Source organism: Notolepis coatsorum, assembly GCF_963971535.1.
Source record: "Notolepis coatsorum genome assembly, chromosome: 7".
Taxonomy (NCBI): Eukaryota; Metazoa; Chordata; class Actinopteri; order Aulopiformes; family Paralepididae; genus Notolepis; species Notolepis coatsorum.
In genome coordinates this window covers 32738201-32750679 of record NC_140171.1, presented here as the reverse complement: position 1 = coordinate 32750679, position 12479 = coordinate 32738201, and the positions used below count along the sequence as shown (strand labels likewise).

Genomic DNA, 12479 nt, shown 5'->3' with positions numbered 1-12479 from the left:
CAAATAAATAGTAAATAATTTACAGTTTGTAAAAATAAATAAAAATATATTTAAATGCTTGAATTACAAAGTGTTTTTGGCTGCTTTGTTATCGCAACACTATCGCGTACAAACGGCATAAGTGTAAAAACAAGTATGTAAAATAACACTCCATTGTATTAAGCATTGAGCAATTGTAGTGTCTAGTCAAATGATTGTCCTACAAAAAATACTAGAAATACCATAAGATGGGTGATAAGGGAGCAGGCGCACCAGGGATGACATGTTGCTCCTTCAGGCCTACTCCATATAGTGTAATACACAGGAACTATTTCTGACATCTCTTCCAAACAGACACAAGCTTTGAATGCTTGTATTGTGGGTATGGAGAAAAAATTAAGAATAAACCCACCATCAAACCAGGACACCATTTGATGTACTTAGTCATCCATTTGGATAGAAAACATGCAGGACATTCCAACATTGACGAGAGCATTGCCGTACAGACTGGCTGCGTTTGTTTTGTAGAACAGAACACCCAGGTAAGATGATCCCGTTTTCAGGTTTGTAAATGAAACAAAGTCATTGTTATCTGTGTACAAGAGCAAGCTGAAGAGGAATTGTGACTTGAATAGGATGGCTTCACTGAGAAGTACTTAGACCAGGCTTTCCCAACCTAGCGGTATATGAAAATATGAAAAAAGGGGTATATGTCCCTTGAAAATGTCATAATCAAACTAAAATGACTGTAATACTTAAGTCACTATATTATTTAATTTAGGTTTTTTGTTTTCTTGCCAGGATGTAATTTTAAATATTAATTTGTTCTTAATTGACCTGCCTGGTTAAATAAAAGGTAAAAACAAACAAACAAAAAGAAAACATGAAAAGCTACAGCCAACAGCTTTTTGACAGCAGCTTTAAAAAGTAAACATCAGTAGTCTATTAATGTAAAAAAACAACATCTTCATGAAATCTAAATGTTGGGGGTCACAGGGAATTTTGGAACCTCAATATGGGGTCACCTGTGAAAAAAGGTTGGGAACCCCTGACTAAGACAGACCCCAGAACAGTAGATTTGTTACCATAGTGTTAGCCAGAGCTGCCTTTATGGCCGGTACTACAGAGTCTCATGACGTACTGTATATCTGTGCCAGCTACTGCCTGGTGTTGATTTCCATCTGAGGGGGGAAAAGTCTTAAAGCTTGAGGTCATGTGTTTCAGTTTGTTTATTTATTTATTTAAGACTATATAGTGAAGGTTGTTGACAAGTCTTCATCTGGGTCTACAGGAGGAGGTGGTCTTGGGGACCCTGCGAGGGTTTGCTTTAAACTCTCCCCGTTTAGGCTTCTCTGCTGCTAGTTCAGGCCTGTGTCCCGCCCTGGGACCAGCCCTCTGTCCGGCCACCTTCCGCCCCTCTGCTGCATTCTTCTGGATCCTGGTGGGGAGAGAGAAGACGGCTGGTGACTGAGACTTTGTCTAGTAACTACAGATCCCAGCGGTTCTCAACGTAGAGTTTGGGGACACCCAGAGGTCCATGGGGGGGTTCCAACGTGCCCCAGAAAAATGGGGAATAGTTTAATTTCAGTATTTCATTCACTAGAAGTCAGCTCAATGAGTAAATATATAAGATTTATTTATATTATCTTTGCTGGTGCTACAGAATGGAACAAACTGCCTTGATTAACACATTAATTGCCAATAACAAGTATACTCGTTATTGGCCGCCATGCGTTGAGTGCCAACAACGAGTAAACTCGTTTTTATGATCGTTATTTCTTTTATTCACTATTGGCATTTATAATTCATCCAGGAAGCCTCCGGGAGCCAGCTGGACCCTGTCTGATATTGCAACGCCTCAATACCGCCGCCTGGTGGATTTCGGGCGAGTTACACTCCACTCTAAACCGGAAGTGGCGCTCGGTGCATCGGGGAAAAAGCTCCGCCAATGATATCTTGTAACGTGGATCAATATACAAACCTCGAGTGCATTGGATCGCTTTCGAGACGCAAGAATCAATATGCTTTCAGCGTTTATTGCGTCATACAAACGGAAAATGGATCTAGCAGATCGACGTCAAATAATTGGAATTCTTTTTCTCCAGACGCATCGTCCAGAGGTAAGAGGAATCTAACGTTATTCCCAGCTCGATTGTCCATTTATTTCATTGCAATCTGTCCAATCAACGTATGGTGTCTTACTAAAGAAAGCCGTTAGTGACAATCAAGGAATCATAAACGACCCCCCCCCCCCCCCCCCTTCCTTCACGCATGATGGAGCATAATGTAGGGCGATCATATGCATTTGAAAAATTTTATATAGCGTGTATAGGGACGAAACGCCAATCGATAATGTATAATACGCGTCGGGGCCTATAGCGCGCGTTCTAGGAATTACTGCTATACAGTCTAAAAACATACTTATATCCTCGACGGTACTAACACGACAATGTATGAATGGGAAAATATAACGTTCCCACATCCTGAACGATAGATACCCGATGTTGAATGGGCCATAGTAATGTCGATATAGCTATAATATTTAAAAAGTTATAGCCCTGCAAAGAAGGTGAGCCACTCCATAGGCTTACAGCACTGGCAGAGAGTGGTAAAGATGGGCATACTGCATGGCACCCAATGTGTTAAGGAGGTGCAGAACCCACACGCCTTTAAAAAGAAAAAGGCCAAACAGAGGCTGCTAGATAACATCTTCAAATAAGGACATGGCCAATTTAATACACCGAAATAGGTTAAAAAAAAAAGGAAAATTATTATTATTCTTTATTAGCACATGTAACTTATTAATGAACCTTTTAAAAAAGGTAAATACATTGTAATGTTAAGATGTAGCATGTTGTAGTTGTATGTCTTCCGCTTTAACGTTGTACAACTGTCTCCATCTTGTAGGGCATGGATGGACTGATGGAACAACAGGGACCACGATGGAAGTAAGTCCTGGACTTCGTCGTGTAATCCAATGATTTACAATTGTTGTTTTTAAATACTGTATTTGAATGTGTCAAATAAACGAAACTAAATAAACTCCTCAACTACGGTATAGACACCTATTGACAGTAAACTCACATGGAACGCTATCACCAATAGCAGATCTGCAAAGGCTCAACAACGTCTGTACTTCTTGAGGAAACTTAGAAGTTTTCAGAGTGGACAAAACTGCAGATACTGTTCTATAAGACCTGCATCCAGAGTGTGCTGACTTTCTGTATTCAGTGCTGGGGGAGCACTAAGTGTACAGAATAAGAATAATTTAGATAGAGTGGTCAAATTAGGAGGTAAAATAACTGGTGAAGCAATGTGCAGTATTACAATGTGCAGTTATACGTGGTAGAACTCAAAATACAAAGAAACAGACTAAGAAACGATGTAAACACCATGATCAAGATACACTACACTACACTAAGATACACTACATCAAGATACACTACACCACTAAGGTACCCATGTACATGTCAAAGTCATCACACAAATAATAAACCTCTCCATAAAACAGATACACGTCCCCAAAGACTTCAAAATTGCGAGAGTGACCCCCCTGCACAAAAAAGGCAGTAAATTAGACCCAGGCAACTACTGCCCTGTTTCTATTCTTACCTCCATCTCGAAAGTCATGGGAAAAATAGTCTACAAACAGGTCGAAAAGTACCTTGCGGAGAAAAATCTAATCTACGAATTCCAATCTGGCTTCAGAACATCCCACTCCACTGACACATGCTTTCTCTATTTGAACGACCACATCAAACAAGAGGTGGACGCGGGCAATTACTGCGGCATGGTCATGCTGGACCTACAAAAGGCTTTCGACACTGTCAATCACTCCATTCTGATTGACAAGCTAAAAGCAATAGGTTTTGATAGTTTATCCATGAGCTGGATGCAATCCTACCTGGAGGGGAGAGAACAGATGGTGGAGGTAAACGGTACACTATCCCCCCCCCCCCCCCCCCCTCCCAATGAGCTGTGGTGTTCCACAAGGAAGCATACTAGGACCGTTACTGTTCCTAATTTATGCAAATAGGACCATCCTAGAGGCAAATCTTTCCTGTGACAAAATGGCAACCAATGTAATCAAAAAAAGTCAACCAACAAACAAGATTCTTGTACCGGATCTCCTCTCTGGTAAACAAGAATACCCTGAAGACTCTAGCAGGAGCACTCATTCAAGGGTACTACGACTATGCTTGCACCTTATGGTACCAAAGCACCTCAAAGGCACTAAAAACCCATTTTGACAACCTAGGATGGCTTAGAGTAGACGACAGAGTACAGCAACTTGCAATGGGCCTGGTCTACAAGATACACTACACCACTAAGGTACCCATGTACATGTCGAGGTACTTCACAAAGGTCAGTGAATACCACAACCACAACATCAGAGGGAGTTCCACAAATCATGTGCAACCCAGATTTGGCTCAAACAAGGGACTAAACACGTTTCGCAATTATGCCACATCAATGTGGAACGCCCTACCCACAGCCGTAAAAAAATGTGAATCCCTACCCACCTTCAAAACCACAACTACGGGAGGCTACAATTCGAAACTGGCCCCCTTAAATGTCCGAACCCCCCCTCCCACCCCTGTACAGTTTCCTCCCCCTCGTATGTATATATTTTCTGTTAGGATATCTGTTTAACAGTACTGTATATTTGCATATCTTGTATGTCATAAATGTAACAGTACTGTATATCTGTATGTCATAAATGTCATGATATATATCTGTATATCTGTATGTTGTGTATGTCATAAATGTCATTATGAATTGAAAATGGGGGAGCCTGATGTAAACAAGACGAAAGTCTTTCTTTGGTCTGCATCCCCTTAACAATTGTGTGTATTGAGCTGTACTGTACCCATTCTGCAATCTGCTAATAAAGTTTTCAATCAATCAACCACAAACATGTCAGACCAGTACACCAGGAAATGGGCAGAAAAGATCATAGCCGATCAACTGCACCCACTATGGTCTGAGTATGCAGTCTTACCCTCAGGGCGGAGGTACTGCATGCCTAGGACTAGAACCAAACGATGCATTACGTCCCTGTTCCACGCAGCATTCAGCTGCTTAACAAGTTTTAATTATTTGGTATTTTTAGCACTTGCACCATGGTGCTATTGAGGGTCATGCAGTGTCATGCTTTTTACGATGTTCGTATTTATTATGCTCATGTCTTGTTTGTCTGTGCTGTATTGTTCATATTTGTGCCTATTAGGCTTTTTGTTGCTCTCTTTGTGCAAAGCAAATACCCCTGAAGGGCAATAACGGTTTCATTCATTCATTCAATATTTGTTTGATTTTCTTTAACTATGTCCAATGTTGCAACTCCAGCTAATCTTCTTGATTGAGGGATGTATGCAAGAAATACTCTGAGACACAACTATAATGTTGGATTTTCACCCAGTTTCTAAATCAGCACTAAATATATATCTGATCCGCCAATGAACGGATAGAAAACTGACAGAAGGTATTACCGTCCGTTGGTTTATTTTTTTAAACTAGAACCTAACATCAACCCTTTGTCCAACAAATGGATACTTGTCATTGAAAATAAATTAAAAACAGACAGACGGACAGACACAGCGGATCAATGTAGCCGCACAGTAAAGATCAAGTAAGCGCTCTAGAGATATTGAGTGTCCCTGGTAACAGCAGTGTTGTCATGAGTTTATTAACTGGGAGCTCTCTGTAGGTGAAAGATAAATTGCTCTGGAAATACTCACATCACTCCTCTCTTCCTCTCCAGGGCTTTCTGAGTGGCAGCAGACAGAGAGCTCTTTCCTCTGGAATGGCCCGTTTCCCCACTCTAAGGACACACACACACACATGTAAGCTGTGTTTTTTGTCAGAAAATAACAGTTACATTGACACACCATGGACAAAATCTATATTTCATACTTGCCCGCACACGTTTTCAGATTCAGAAAACCTTTAACACTATGATCGCCACGGACGAGTTTTCACGTCATTCCTAGCCATGCTCATTCTGCTGAAGACGCCGTAACTCGTCTTTGATGTCAATATTTCAAAAATCTGTCATCGAAATCATATTTCCTTTCCGGAGCCCTGAGACACACTGCTGATCTCCTCAACTCTCTAGCGGTTCAAGAGCGCCATCTGGTGGCCGATCGTAGATCGCCAACCGGAAATCACCCTTTGAACCGGAAGTGCTCACTCCATATGTGGTCCGACCACTCGCTATAGCTCCCGCGACTCCATCTTGAAACACTGGATAATAGATCGCTCGCCCTAACTCAATAAACAACGTTATTTGGACGTATATACTATTATACAACCTGGAAATGGATCGGGCATTTCTACATCCCATAATAGAAAAAAATCTGTTCCACGCTCATCTGCCAGCGGCGCGAGGAAGCCACGGTAAGATTCAGCGTTATTTTCTAACGTCTTCTATACTAACTGATCTGATGAACATATGACCCACTCTGGATGAATCATCTAACGCTGCCCATGGAATTATAAACGATCCCCCGCCCATACGGTCATCATCAGATGATGCGTAGAAACGTCTAGAACCACGTCCAGTTGACATTTTTTATCTCGCACAGATTCCTACCAAACTGTATTTGATCATCAATATAATGCATTTGGGGCTATAAATTACGTTCTGAAGAAAGCTGCAGAAAACGATAAAAACATACTTATACTTTAGACCATATTTTAGTATGAATATGTGAATGAAAAAGTTTAACATTGCTACACCCTGAACAATACATATAGGACATTGAATGGGCCATAATAATGGCAATTTAGCAATAGAATTTAAAAAGTTATAGCCCTGCAAAGAAGGGGAACTTCTCCATAGACAAATAGAGCTGGCGAGGGATGGTAAATTATGAATTTAACCCATGGCAATTAAAGTGTTAATATAAGTAATAAGTAATATAATAATATAAGTAATATAAATCATAATAATAATAAGATATTCCTTTATTGATCCCCTTGGGGGAAATTCAGGAATTTGGGAATATCACAGAAAAGCAAATTGTCTTGCAGTCACAGCTAAAAAAAAAAAAAAAAAACACAGATAGGAATAATAACGACAACAACAACAAGACACATCATACACAAAGTTCAGCAAATGGGCCCTCCTGTTGAGACACTAAAGACTGAGACCAGCAACACAAGCAGACGGCTACTAGGGGGAGAGAAATCAACTCCATCAACGTCAACTTCTCAAGATGGAGCAGAGAAGAGCTTCGCATGACTGTGATTCAAGTCAGTCAAAGATCAACAGAACTGAACACACTGTGGTGTGTTTTTGGAAAGACACAACCAATAAAATATCTGAATACATAAACTTTATTCGAATGAAATCTTCTTGGTTTACACACTGTAATGAATAATAATAATAATGGTTTACACACTGTAATGAATTTTATTATCTTTAACTCTTTCTCTGCCACGCTGGGAACGGGATATGGCTATGTGCTGCCACGCATTAAACCAGTGTTTCTCAAAGTGTGGGGCGTGCCCCCCAGGGGGGGCATGAGCGACCGGTAGAAATGTGTGTTTTCACACGTTTTTATGTGCTGAACGCACACCCATAAAACAAAGCAGGAGAAGCAAATGGTAAAAGCTGCATCAGTGAACAGCAAAGCACAACTGGCATCATACAAGGTCGCATACAGAATCGCCAAGTGTAAGAAACCACACACGATAGTTGAGGATCTCATCCTCCCCGCTGCTCTTGATATGGTGTCCACAATAATTGATGAGACAACCGCCGCAAAATTGAAGTGTATCCCCCTGTCCAATGACACCATTGCAAGACGTATATGTGACATTTCGAATGATCTGGAAGAACAACTCACGGAGTCACTGAAAGACAAACGTTTTGCAATACAAGTGGATGAGGCCACTGACAGCAATAAAGACTGTTTACTTATTTCCTATGTTCGCTTTGTAAATTCCCAGTCACTGAGTGAAGATCTGCTGTTTTGCAAATATGTCAAAAACAGAGCGACAGCTGATGAGCTCTTCAAAATTATTGACAGTTACCTGACAGAACATGGACTGAAATGGGAGAACTGTGTGGGCTTTTGCTCTGACGGTGCGCAGGCCATGGCAGGGAAAAGGAGGGGGCTACAGGCGCTCATCAAGGGGGTCTCGCCAAACGCGCAATGGACGCACTGTGTCATTCACAGAGAGGCGCTAGCGTTAAGACAGCTTAGCCCTGAGCTGAATGAGGTTTTGACAGAAGTTATAAACGTGGTAAATTTCATCAAAACCCGACCCCTGAAAGCGTGCCTGTTCTCTGCGCTGTGTGAGGAGATGGGAGCTGACCATTCTGCGGTGCTGTTTCACAGCGAGGCAAGGTGGCTCTCGCGAGGGAAGGTGTTGTCGCGAGTCTTTGAACTACGAGAGGAGATTCTGGTGTTCTTGGAGGAGGAGAGCATGCAAGAAGCTGCAAGCAAGTTCAATGATGAACAATTTCTGATGAAACTGGCCTATCTCAGCGATGTCTTTGGAAAGCTGAATGAATTAAACCTTCAGCTTCAAGGTATGTTGATCTAGTATCTGTCATGTCTACTCTAAACTGTATGCTGTTCTGTTTAGTGTCTGTCCGTTTGTCACTAAATGTAATAGGAATTGATTACAAAAGGACCCCAATTGAAACAAGCCATTGGCTTTCTTGGTTTTTTAATCCTATTTAGTTGACCTTGTATTGGAACTGTACTGTCATGTGATTTGTTTCTGCAAACATCTAAATAAAGTATTCTATTCAATTCAAGGCAAAGATAAATACCTACCTGACCTGGCAAACAAGATCACTGCATTCAGTCGAAAGCTGGAGATGTGGGGCAGGCGCCTTGATGAACAACAGACTGATGCCTTTGAGAACCAAGCAGTGTTTCTCAAGTCACCACAGTGATCCCCTGTCTCAGGCAGCACATCTCTTCCCTGAGAGGATTTATTTTTTTAAATACTTTCCTAACAACAGTGCTCAGTATGACTGGGTGGTGGATCCATTCAATGCAGCAGGTTGGTATTTTATGTTATTGACTGACTAATTATGACTATGACTATTTGTGCTGTAGGCTACATACATTTTATTTATGTTGTACATTATATAATAATAATAATAATAATAATAATAATAATAATAATAATAATAATAATAATAATAATAATAATAATAATAATAATAATAATAATAATGCTACATCTAGCTGGAATGGATTGTTGTAAAACTGAAATTTGTTGTTTATTTTGCAATTAATTACAAATAAAGTATCTATCTGCAGCACCTGCCGATTTCAGTTCTGCTGAAGAGGAGCAACTCATCGAAATGACCTCTGACTCCACCCTGAGGCTGAGGTTTACAGCTCAGACACTGAGTGAATTCTGGCTTGGTGTGGAGAGGGAGCATCCACTCATAGGGCAGAGGGCTGTGGGCGTCCTTCTTCCCTTCGCCACATCCTATCTCTGTGAGATTGGATTTTCAGCTTCACTGAAGACAAAGCACAGGTCGAAGCTCAACATTGAGCATGACTTGAGAGTGGCAGTATCAAGCCTGCAACCTCGTTTTGAAAAGATGTGCAGTGCAAAACAGGCTCATTGCAGCCACTAATGCTGTGATGACTCACATAATTTACTTACATTTTCTCTTTTTTGCACAAATTGTAAAGTTCTTTCACAAGTTTTTCACAAAGTTTTCTATCTATTTTTTTTAAAGCAGTGTCCTTGAATTGTATTGCAATGTTACAAGATGTCTCTATTTTTGAAAAAGCAGTCTTGAGTGTCCATTGAATTGTATTGCAATGTTACAAGATGTCTGTATTTTTAAAAAAGCACAGTCTTTGAGTGTATTGGACTGTATTGTTATGTTGTTGCACAGTTGTAAAGTGGTTGCACAATTTGAAAGGTCACGATATTGGTGTTATTTCAATCAATTTAAACATGGCCCATTTCATGACTATTTTGTTGGGGCGAGGCCCTGAATATTTTGGTCCGCCAAAGGGGGGCCTGACAGAAAAAGTTTGAGAAGCACTGCATTAAACCAATGGAGTCGGTCACTTTGTTTGCAGGGCTATAACGTTAGGTTATGACTATAACCAAGTTCTGTTAATTAGGGGTGACGCTTGGCATCACTCTGCACTCTCTCGCGTACGTGCACGCGCACTGAATAAATTCCACAAATGTACCTTTAATACCAGTATTAGTCTGACCACACCCCTCATCAGCTTACTGTTGGGGAAAATGTGTATACGAGGGTGGAGGTAGGAAAGGGGTTAGTCTTGACTAGTTTAATATAGGTCAACTAGCAGGGCTCAAAGACACTAGGGCGACAGTCTGGCTGATGTTCTTAAAACAGCCTCAAGATAGTGGATGGACATTTCAGTACATCATATCTGTGTTCTAATCTTGTGTCTTTTCTCTCTTACACACATACACAGCACACACACAGACACAGCACACACACACAGACACACACAGTCGCACAGACATACACACCGGCACACACACACAGACACACACACACATACACACACACACACACAAACACACATATCTCACTCTCTCTTCATGTTCTTAATGTTTTACATCATATCGTGTGTGGATATCATATCTTGCTTATCTCTCCTCATGTTCTCTCTCTCTCCAATGTTAAATCTACGTATCATCTTAATGTACGTCATGTCAGATCTGACATGATGTGACACGTCATCATATCTGTCATGGGGGCAGGACTGAGAGGGGATTTAGGGACAGGCAAAGGGTTCCAGGACAGAGTGTTTTTGTTCAAGCTGTGGCGATCATCTTTGACCCATAGCTCTTGCTGTTAACGAACTTCTTTTCTTAAATAAATTACCTATTTGTTACAATTGGAAATATCGTCTCCTGCTGTGTCAAACAACCTTTCCACAACATTTGGTGACCCTTGACCTGTAGACCGCCCTGCCGGGCCCCCTCACACGGCCAGCTCCGGACCTCTCCCGTAGAAATTCTGACGGTTGTCGACAAAAAAAAAAGGTAAGCGTTGAGCTTGTTATATAAATATCCGTCAGAGTTTTTGCGGGAGGGAGAAGTTGAGCGGACTGTGTTGACGAGGTCTGGGAAGGACGGCTAAAACGAACACGGTGAGGTGTGTTACACTGGGGCGACTCCTTTTTTAACAGTAGCGGCCACTAATCGATTTTAAATTGCATGTTTTTCGACCTCTGGTCAATTTTTCTCTCCATCTCCCTTTTTCCTGATTTCTTTACACGACACTCTCCACATAGACACATAACTGTGCCTTTCTGTCCTCTGTAGATAAGACTCAAGTTTTCAAAACAAAAACTGCTAAAGATAGCTCATTCTGGGCGTTCGGCCAAGAGAGATAGCTCTCTCTCTCTCTCTCTCTCTCTCTCTCTCTCTCTCTCTCTCTCTCTCTCTCTCTCTCTTCTCTCTCTCTCTATTCAATTCAGTTCAATTCGGGTAGGCTTTATTGGCATGAAATATCAACATACTTGTTGCCAGGTCAGGTCCAATATACAAACGGTGGCATATATATTATTAAGCAGTAAAACATACCATAATATTAGCGATAAGTAAAACAATCAACAGAAACATATTAAATTGCAGGGTGGTCATTCGATCGGGTAGTCGTTTTGCAGATGTGGCCACCCAGATACGTATATTTACAGGGCTTGTTCTCTTGTTGTGTGACGGCCGTCTGCATGTTTTGCAGCTGGTGCTGGGCACTGACTTTTCTCCCGCATATGTGTAGCAGCTTTTGGTTATCGGGGAGATGGATGAGCTGTGGATCAATTTTGTTTATTTTGTAGAAGAAAACTTCTCTTAGATCCTTGTATTTCTCGTTATAGTAGGAAGTGAGGTTTTGTCTCAACATCCCCCTGATGACAAAGTGAACACAGCCTGGCCTCTCTGGGCAGCCAGTTCTGCCTGTGACGCCTGTTTTTATGGCTAGACTATGTCCACTCAGTCTGTACCGTGTCAATGTCTTTCTTAATTTTATATCATTCACAGTGATCAGGTATTCTGCCACCGTGTACTCTCTGTTTAGGGTCAAATAGAATTCTAATTTACTTTGAGATTTGGTTGATTTGTTCCAATATTCTATATAAATTTTTCTTTTTGTTTTGAGGTTATTTGGTTGGGCCAGATTTTTTGGTATCTGTCCTGAGACATTTGTGGGCAGAGATTTCTGACTAGCTGGCAGAGGGGACTCTTATCTGGGTTCATCTCTTGGCTCTGAAGGGTTTTGTAGTGGTAGGAGTGGGGGTCACTTGATTGGAGGTGTGTGTAAAATTTTATGGCTCGCTTTTGGAATTTGAATGATTAGGGGTATTGGCCGAGTTCTGCCCTGCATGCATTATTGGCAGTGTGTCTGTGGACCTTAAGTAGGTTTTTGCACAATTCTGCATGCAGTACTTCTAATGGGTGTTTTTCCCATTTTGGGAAATCTTGGTTAGTTAATGACCCACACTTCACTGCCATATAATATTATTTGATTT

At 41.2% G+C, this 12479-nt stretch overlaps 1 protein-coding gene across 1 annotated transcript in view; it reads right to left on the bottom strand.

Annotated features, from left to right (window-relative positions):
• Window positions 1-62: 62 nt before the first annotated feature.
• Window positions 63-12479, bottom strand: part of cp110 (centriolar coiled-coil protein 110) — a 43284-nt gene continuing 30867 nt past the window's right edge. The window contains exons 9-10 of the mRNA XM_084319334.1: window positions 5718-5800; window positions 63-1417 (exon numbers count right to left, since the gene is read on the bottom strand). Of these exons, the coding sequence (XP_084175460.1) occupies window positions 1255-1417; window positions 5718-5800 (246 nt within the window). The 3' untranslated portion in view covers window positions 63-1254. The remainder of the gene's footprint in view (window positions 1418-5717; window positions 5801-12479) is intronic.